This window comes from Cricetulus griseus, assembly GCF_003668045.3.
Source record: "Cricetulus griseus strain 17A/GY chromosome 1 unlocalized genomic scaffold, alternate assembly CriGri-PICRH-1.0 chr1_0, whole genome shotgun sequence".
Lineage (NCBI taxonomy): Eukaryota > Metazoa > Chordata > Mammalia > Rodentia > Cricetidae > Cricetulus > Cricetulus griseus.
This window is the reverse complement of record NW_023276806.1, coordinates 130,635,055-130,644,392: the sequence shown is the minus strand read 5'-3', so window position 1 is coordinate 130,644,392 and position 9,338 is coordinate 130,635,055. Positions and strand designations below refer to the sequence as shown.

General features: G+C 50.3%; 2 protein-coding genes across 2 annotated transcripts; one reads left to right on the top strand and one right to left on the bottom strand.

The window, feature by feature from the left end:
• The first annotated feature begins 385 nt into the window (after positions 1 to 385).
• On the top strand, positions 386 to 3,922 carry Cdk4 (cyclin dependent kinase 4). The gene is made up of 8 exons (XM_027392260.2): positions 386 to 543; positions 999 to 1,236; positions 1,381 to 1,516; positions 1,623 to 1,790; positions 1,943 to 2,052; positions 2,579 to 2,629; positions 2,944 to 3,079; positions 3,559 to 3,922. The coding sequence occupies exons 2-8, from the start codon at positions 1,019 to 1,021 to the stop codon at positions 3,649 to 3,651; spliced, it is 912 nt and encodes a 303-aa protein (XP_027248061.1). The 5' UTR covers positions 386 to 543; positions 999 to 1,018; the 3' UTR covers positions 3,652 to 3,922.
• Positions 3,923 to 3,932: 10 nt separating this feature from the next.
• On the bottom strand, positions 3,933 to 7,372 carry Tspan31 (tetraspanin 31). Its single transcript, XM_027392261.2, has 6 exons — positions 7,164 to 7,372; positions 6,410 to 6,577; positions 5,663 to 5,743; positions 5,222 to 5,353; positions 4,876 to 4,989; positions 3,933 to 4,788 (listed from the first exon to the last, which is right to left on the bottom strand). Exons 1-6 carry the CDS (start codon positions 7,224 to 7,226, stop codon positions 4,714 to 4,716), a joined length of 633 nt encoding a protein of 210 aa, XP_027248062.1. The 5' UTR covers positions 7,227 to 7,372; the 3' UTR covers positions 3,933 to 4,713.
• Between the last annotated feature and the right edge of the window lie 1,966 nt (positions 7,373 to 9,338).

Genomic DNA, 9,338 nt, shown 5'->3' with positions numbered 1-9,338 from the left:
CAAGGAGTGAGACGGAGAGATGCGCACAGGCTCGGCCTTGAGCCCAGAGTTGAGAGCCGGCTGGCCCGGTTGCCATGGCACCGCCTGGTGCTCCACCCTCCCTCGCCCCCACACACCCCCTCGGCAGTCAGGGACTGGCGGCGGGTCACGTGGTAGGCGGCGTAGCCACGCCTCTGCTTCCCAGCGCAGAGCTGAGGGGTCACGTGGGATAGCAACAGGTCACGTGCCCGAGCGAGTTTCGCCCCCCCCATCCCAGGTCATCCACTGCGCATGCATGGATGGATGGATGGATGGATGGAGACCACGTGTCCGCCGCGAACGTCCGGCGTTCGCCCCCCCCCCCCGGTTTCCGCGCGCCTCCCTGGCTGCTGGTCACATGGGGAGGGTGGGGGTGAGGGGGGCCTCTCTAGCTCGCGGCCCGTGTCTATGGTCTGGCCCGTAGCGTCCAGCTGCCCGGGACCGATCCCCGGTGTATGGCGCCGCAGGAACCGGCTCCCGGGCCCAGATAAAGGGCCACCTCCGCAGCTCTTGGCCGGGCGAGAGGTGAGTGCAGCCGCTTGCAGGGATGGGGCCCGGCGCCCCGCCACCACCCTATGGATCCCCTCGTTGTGGAAGGATGGCCCAAGGGCGGGAAGCGGGGCCTTTGTGGTCGCGGCCAGCGTGTGATTTTAGGGAATAAAGTGTGCAACCTTCGATGCCAACGCCGTGCATTGTGATGGTCTTCTTTGTGCCCGGTGCGATGTCCCGTTCTCCCCCCTCCTCCTCCCCGGGAGGAATGCATTCTTTTTCGCCCCTCCGGGACATCACGTGGCTGGAGGGCTCGGTGGGAGAGTCTTTTGTGTTACCTGAGGCGCGGCACTCTGGCAGCGTGGAGGGAGGGGATGGGCGGCTGTGTCGGTGCGGTCGTGGGCAGGAATTCCTTTGTTACTGCTGGGTCATCCCCCCTCCTAGCTGTGAAGGAAAGGAGGGCTTGGTTTTAGAAGCCTCTGTGATTGTAGGAGATCTCCCTGCTCCGAGAATGGCTACCTCCCGCTATGAACCGGTGGCTGAAATCGGTGTTGGTGCCTATGGGACGGTATACAAGGCCCGAGATCCCCACAGTGGCCACTTTGTGGCCCTCAAGAGTGTGCGAGTTCCCAACGGAGGGGGAGCTGGAGGGGGCCTTCCCATCAGCACTGTACGCGAGGTGGCCTTACTGAGGCGGTTGGAGGCCTTCGAGCACCCCAATGTTGTACGGTGAGGAGGTTGGATTGGGAGTGGGGAGGAAAGAATGGGATCTGTAAGCCAGGGGTGTGGTCGTCGGGAGTGGGACCCTAGGACTCCAGAGGCCACGTTGGAACAAAGGACATTGACCGGCTGGCGACTGTTTATTTTTGTCAGGCTAATGGATGTCTGTGCTACCTCCCGAACTGATCGAGACATCAAGGTCACTCTCGTGTTTGAGCATATAGATCAGGATCTGAGGACATACCTGGATAAAGCACCCCCACCAGGCTTGCCAGTTGAGACCATCAAGGTGAGCGGGCTGCTCGGTGAGAGGTGGATCCGGGTCTTTGTAGTAGGGACTCTTGGGGTTTTTGAGCGTGTTACATGGTGTCCGGGGCTTTCTCCTTCAAAACCAGGACCTGATGCGACAGTTTCTAAGCGGCCTGGATTTTCTTCATGCAAATTGCATTGTTCACCGAGACCTGAAACCGGAGAACATTCTGGTGACTAGTAATGGGACAGTCAAGCTGGCTGACTTTGGCCTGGCCAGAATCTACAGCTACCAGATGGCCCTCACACCTGTGGTGAGTGGAAAGATGGCAGCCCCAATGGGATTCGGCTTTAGGTAGTACTTGATTTCCCGTAGCAGCTGAGGTGTGTTGTGCTTGACGTTCTCAAAGCCCAGCAGCTATGAGCCATGAAAAGGACTCTCACTCGTTTCTCCTCTTCTGTTTAGGTTGTTACACTCTGGTACCGTGCTCCTGAAGTTCTTCTGCAGTCTACATACGCAACACCCGTGGACATGTGGAGCGTTGGCTGTATCTTTGCAGAGATGTTTCGTCGAAAGTACGGGGCTTGAAACTTTTGTTTTTTAAGACAGGGTAGCCCTGGCTGTCCTGTGACTCCCTCGGAGATCCGCCTGCCGCCACCACCTGGCTCAGGGTGTGGAACTCTTAGGTCCCTTCAGTTACACAAATCTTTTGATGTTACTTATGGTGTTAGAGGTTGAAATCAGAACTGCACATACACTGGGCAAATGCTCTATACCACTAAACTACACTCCCCGCCCCTGGGTCTTTTTACAAGACATACCCGTTCTTGACCATTTTTGTGCATATGGCACTGGACGCCCCAACCTAGGCTCTTGTATTTATCAGGCGCGTGCCCTGCCACCCAGCTATAGTCCCAACCTATCCTGTTTATGTTCACCAACTTGCCTAAAACCAGAAACGATGCAGGCAAATTTCCTGAAATGTCTAGGAATTAGGAACTTTGTGTTCCCTTATTCTCCGTCCTCTCTAATCTCAGCCACTTTGATTATCATTCCCTTATTTCTGAAATAATATATACTTGGAATATTTTTCTACCTTAGGCCTCTCTTCTGTGGAAACTCTGAAGCTGACCAGTTGGGCAAAATCTTTGAGTAAGTGTCCAATAAAGGGGAAAGAAATCCCCCCCCCCCTTTTTGTTTGTTTTTTTCGAGGCAGGGTTTCTCTGTGGCTTTGGAGGCTGTCCTGGAACTAGCTCTTGTAGACCAGGCTGGTCTACAAGATCTCAAACTCACAGAGATCCGCCTGCCTCTGCCTCCCAAGTGCTGGGATTAAAGGCATGAGTCACCACCGCCCGGCTAAAATTCCCCATTCTTAATTCAGTTTCTGCTCAATTCCAAATGGCAGTTGGCCCTGGAGATGGAAACTGGAAAAAGCCCCCCTGACCAGATTTGTGTTATCCCTACAGTCTCATTGGATTGCCCCCAGAAGATGACTGGCCTCGAGAGGTATCTCTTCCCCGAGGAGCCTTTTCCCCCAGAGGGCCGCGGCCTGTGCAGTCGGTGGTACCGGAGATGGAGGAATCTGGAGCACAGCTGCTGCTGGTAGTGGGCATGGGCCAGGGAGGTGGCTCTGTGATAAAGCTTTTAGGGCATAAGTGTAAGGACCTGAGTTTGAATCCCCAGAACTCGAGTAAAAGCTATGTGTCAGTGAGCTTCTATAGTGTCTCTTAATACCAAATGGGTGGTGGAGATAGAATTCCCTGGAAGCTCACAGGTCAGATAGTCTGGTTAATACAGCACTAACAAGAAACTCTCAAACAAGGCGGAAGGGAAGTACCGGCATTCCAGACTGTCCTAACCTGATTTCTATGTGAGCATTGCCTTGAACATGCAATGAACATAGAAGAAACAACACAGGGCCCAAGGCCATTGTGGAACCAAGTTCTAGTTAGTGGACAGGCTGTAGTTTTTCCTGTTGCTATGAGTGGCCAGCAGGGTAGGATGCAGGAAACACCTGCACAGCGTTTTGGGGTGGGCATCATCCCCCTCGGCTGGTTTCTGACCTTTGCCTCCCCTCATAGGAGATGCTGACTTTTAACCCACATAAGCGGATTTCTGCCTTCCGAGCCCTGCAGCACTCTTACCTACACAAGGAAGAGAGTGACCCAGAGTGAGAAGATTAGCTGCCTCTCCTCTCCTTGGGACACTTGAGCGACAGCGAGAACCTCAACTTGTGCCTTCCTCTGGGGCTGTGGAGACACCTCCAGTTTTTTACAGAGAATATTTTAACCCTTAAATGACATTCCCCCCTCCCTATGAGGCTTGTCCTCTTGCCCTCCCATCTCTCTCTCTCTCTACACTAAAGGGTGGGTGTCTCTGTCTTCTTCCCTCCCTGATTTATACTGGGATCTTTTTTATACAGCAAAAAAAAAAAAAAAAAAAAAAGACAAAGAAATATGGTCTTTTTTTCACCCCTTTAATGTTTTTCTGATTGGGTTTGCCTTTGGGAGATTTGAGAGCCCACTTGCAAGAGGTTTCTCTGCAACACCTGTAGGCTGTCACACAGGACTTAGGCAGTCCGGCTGTTTGGCTGACAAGATTGAAAAGGACCTTTCTATCCTTTCTCGTTTTTTTTGTTTGTTTTTGTTTTCAGTTAAAATGGCTTTAGTTTTACGTCTCTGCTTCACTCTGGGTCCTGCCTGGGTAAGACTGCTATGATAGAAACACTTGCCTATCATGTGTGAGGCCCTGGGCTGTAGCCCTGGCGCGCTCCCCACAAAAGTTGTTTCCCCTGGTATTTTCTGATTTGTCCTTGGAGCCAGGCTAGGGTGTCTAAGTGAGGGAAAACAGTTAGGAAAAGCTCCCAGCTCCCATCCATGCTTCTAGGAGTAATACTATATTCTCCCAGAAAGAGGTATTAAGTTTTTCTTTCCCTATATCTTGTTTCCATCAAAATTTGTAAAAACAAAAGTTTAACCACTTAATTAGGTTTAGTGGGTTAGGTTCTTTAAAACAAACAACATGTGTCGGGGGAGAACCACACCTAGGTTTTCAGGAGTTTAGGAGGGGAGAGCAAAAGCAAGGATCCAGAGACTTGCTGAGTGTGGTGACACACCTGTAACCCCACCACTGGGTCGCTGTGGCAGGGGGATCCAGAACTCAAGGTCATCCTTGGCTACATAGCAAGTTGGAGACCAGCCTAGGCTTCAAAGATCCTATCTGAAAGATAAGAAGTCTCATAGAAAGGCACTGGGGTTGGCTCGGGGGTCTTTTTGGTTCCGGAATCTCATTGCCAGCCAAACACCAAGGATCTGCAGGAGAGGGAGAGAGCAAAAGTTATTTTGGATCTTGGGGTTTAAGGCTTAGGGGTGTCTGTGTGAGGAAGGGGGAATCATTACCTCTGTGAAGCTAAAGAAGAGGCCAACACCACCTAGGATTTTCAGGGCTTCATCCGAATGTTTGAGGAACTTCTCCCCACACATCTGGCATGCAGAACTTCTGGTCTTGCACATCTGCCGACAAAAATATAATAAACAGAATGCAAAGCTGCTAGCCTTCCCCATCCAAATTGCCACAATGAATGTCCCCAGAAATAGCTGGTATTTGAACAGTTCCCAGACTGGAGTCCCACTTGGCTGAATCCTTACAGCCCAGTTCATGGCTCACGGCTCACACTGAGGTCACTTATTTGGGTATGGCCCTTACCCATTTCCTCTTAGATGCACTACCCATCCTTCAACTTACTGCACCACAGGAAGTATCATCTTGTAAGTACGGCATTGTAAGGTTGAACAAACCACAGCAGTCAAAACTTCTCTCCAATTCATGCCGGGTACTGTTGCTCATGACCCACCAGGACGCGTTGATGACATCCATCTAGAGCACACATACAGGCAGAGGAACATTAATGTCCCTACCCTCCACTCTCGGTTCACATGCTTCAATCGCCCTATTCTGGCAAATGCAATCAGCCTCCCACAGAAACAGGATGGCACATCATGGTCACAGACAGTGCCTAGTGTCTTTCTCAGGTTCTCTCTGACTACATCTTGGGGAGTTAACCATACATGTCAGAGGAAGCACACACCTCTGAAGTAGTGGACCCAAGGATGAAGGTGTGCAAGGATCACGTTAACAGATCTTCAAAGGTGGAGATAGCAAGCACGAAAAGCATCACCGCCTTACCTGCTTGTTTCTGTTGATAGCCAGACAAGAGCAAGAGATTGCAAACTGGAAGATGAAGACCAAGCCAAGGATGATCATGTACTGAGAAGTAGTTATGGCAAAAAAGAGATCTAGTTTCCATTTAAAATATCAGTGTGAAGGCCAGCCTGGTGTGAGGTCCAGGCTAGCCAGGGTTATGTAGCACAATCCCATTTTTTTGTGTGTTTTTAAAACCTCACCCAGTGTAATTTGTAACCGCAATGTGGCAGGCAAGGGGACAGAGTTCAAGGCCCTTCTCTGTTCCTAAAACTAGTCTTATCAAGTTGAGAAAAAAAAAAAAAAATCAACTTCTAAGCCAGGCATTGGTGTCTCATGTGTGCAGCCTGGTTTTGTGGAAACAGCTAGAGACAGCTGTGTCACCAGTGGTGTTTAGAGAAGAATCCTATCTTGTTTGTTGGGGCTGGAACACTAGCCTTCGAGTCATGGGGAATTAAAAAATAGCCACACTGCCGGCCTGTTGGTGCACGCCTTTAATCCCAGCACTCGGGAGGCAGAGGCAGGCGGATCTCTGTGAGTTCGAGGCCAGCCTGGTCTACAGAGTGAATTCCAGGACAGGCTCCAAAGCAATACAGAGAAACCCTGTCTCGAAAAAAACAAACAAAAAATCAACTTCTGTGAATTACACAGTAAGAACAGACGTGTCTGAGGTTCCCAAACCCTTTTAGGAAAAGCCTGCCCAGGGACCCCAATCACTCCAGGTCAGGATACAAAGAAGAGCAGCACTTGGTGGTGGTTAACAGCCCCCACGAGCCCAGCCACTGCAATGAGGAGAAGGAAGACTCCCACAGCAATGACTCCTCCAATGATGTGAATACTGGACACCAGACCCAGGCCCTTGCCCCAGGCAGCCACGCCAATGAGCAATAAGCCCACAAGCTGCAAGAAACAGAAAGTAGAATACATTTCAGCCTGATGTGGTGGCTCACACCTGTAATCCCTGCAAACCGCAGTACAGCAAAGTTCAGGCTAGCCTGTGCTAGCCACATAATGAGACCCTGTCATCGCCAAAGAACTCTACCATGCAGCACTGCCAAAGGCTATTACAAGGGGACGTGAACTAAGTACGGCAGGCAGCGGAGGTGTGCTTTCAGAGCTACTCATTCCTGGACGCGCTTCGCAAGTAACTGGGAATATCTGGGATAGTGGGGCAACGGCAGTAGCGTCTCAGGATACACTCCTTAGGGTTGTCCGGCGTCTCTATTTTGGGAAGAAACCGGAGCACAGGTGGAGACTGGGACTGTAGGCCCACAGTCCTCGATTCACCCCTCCCCACCACCACACAAGCCCCCTCATTACCGGAAGTCTCTCCTCTTCCACGGAAGTACCCAGGAATTCCCTCTTCGCCGGAAGTTTCTGGAAAGCTTCCCAGAACCCCCAGTAAACCCCTCTCCCCACCGGAAGTCCCCTAGAAATTCTCCCTATTCTGTCCGCCCCAGAGCTTTCCCCACTCCCAAAACCTCACCATATAAACCACGTTGAGAGCGCACAGCGCATTCTTGGAACAGGCAAATCCGCCGCAAACCATCTCCCCAGTTCTGGGGACCCAAATGGCCCCAAGGACTTGAGGGGAGGGTATCGGGGACTGCCTTGTAGGACTCCAACAGCTTCTATCGCTTTAAATCCAAGCCAGCCAAACCAATTCTCTGCGCCTGCACCGTCCCACCCCTGCCTCTGGATTGGCGAAACTCGTGGCTAATCCAGGACATCCAGAATTTCAGTGCCAATCAATCTACATTACGTCACCAGCCCGCCTCCTAGTCCTTCCCTCGGTTTTTTCATTGGACGAAACTTAAAAAAAAAAGAAGAAGAAGAAGACAGGGTTTCTAGACAGTTTCTTAGGGACCAGAGCCTAAACTTCAAAGCCTGTGCTCCCTGCGGCGACTCTAGGAGTCCGAGGAGAGACTTGGGGGACTCAGGTGAACAGAAAAGGAGGGGCTTGTAGAGGGGGGAGGAAGGGGCTCCGCCCTTCCAAGAATAACCCTTCCCGCTGGCTCCCCCATGTTTCAGGACGATGCCATCGTTTTGTTGGTCGTGCGTCATACTCTGGAACACTAAGAGGAACCAAATATTGAACTATGTAGCCCAGCTAGGGAGGATCCAAGTCAGACATAGCAACTGCCGGCAAATCCCCACGCATTTGTTTTTTTCTTTTTCTTTTTTTTTTTTTTTTCGAGACAGCTTTACTCTGTAGCTTTGGAACCTGTCCTGGAACTCGCTCTGTAGACCAGGCTGGCCTCGAACTCACAGAGATCCACCTGCTTCGGCCTCCCGAGTGCTGGGATTAAAAGCGTCCACCACCACTGCCTAGCATTTGTTAAATGTGTCTACTAGTACGCATGTTCTGTTCTGCATTCCTTCCTCTGCAGTGTGAACATGCCAGAAATTCGAGTGGAAACAGTGACTTGAGGCCGGTTCATTCCTGTTTGTCACAAAACCACAGGCGCAGACACTGGTGTACATCTTTACAATACATACGTACCTGATGCTGGGCTGGCTCAAAATAATACAAGGTGTGAGGGCAGGACTGGACTATGAATAAATGAAGACTATCCATGCTTTCTTTTTTAAATTTATTTATTTTTACTTTACGTGCATTGGCATTTTGCCTGCATGTCTGTGCAAGGGAGTTGGATCCCTTGGGAACTGGAGTTGCCGACAGTTGTGAGCTGTCACGTGGGTGCTGGAATTGAACCCCGGTCCTGTGGAAGAACAGACAGCACTCTTAACCCCTGAGCCATCTCTCCAGCCCCGACTCTTCATATTCTCACTCCAAGGGGGGGAATAATGGGTGGCTAGCCAACAATGCTATTACATAAGCATCTGGACATAGTGCCCTTTGAATAGGAGTGAGAAATGGTGCAACCCTTCCCTTCCTCCTGGACAAAGAAGTGACCTTGGTGGGAACAAATGAAAAAAAAAAAAAAAAACACCTCCCCATCAACTCCACACGGTGATTGGAGTCTATGTATGCTCACATCATGTGACCTGCCTACAGTCTAGTCTTGTGCTGGAGTCAAAGTAAACCAGTTTTTTACTTTATGACTTAGTATCTGTATGGGCCAGGCACTTATTAAGGCCTCTGCACCTACTTCTTCATCCATAAAATGGGGATAGATAATAATGCATCCACCTCTAATGATACTTCCCTAACAACTTCTGTTCTGTTGTGAGCACCAAATGAGCGAGGATCTATAAAATGTCTGAGTTAATACCCAGTACCTAGCAACACTCAGTTAACAACTGTTTAGTCCAGGGGGCTGGAGAGATGGCTCAGAGGTTAAGAACACTGACTGCTCTCCCAGAGGTCCTCCTGAGTTCAATTCCCAGCAACCACATGGTGGCTCACAACCACCTATAATAAGATCTGGTGTCCTCTTCTGGCCTGCAGGTATACATGCAGGCCAAACATTGTATACATAATAAATAAAATCTTAAACAAAAGAAACAACTGTTTAGCCCATTTTTATGGAGTCCAATAAATAATCCAAACTCAACCCCTTGATCTCTGAATATAAAGACATTCACACACTTACTTTTCCTAAACCATCCTCAAGAAAATATGCATGATAGTCTAGAGAGTTGGCTCCAAGGTTAAGAGCACTGAGTTCAGTTCCCAGAACCCACATGGTGGCTCACA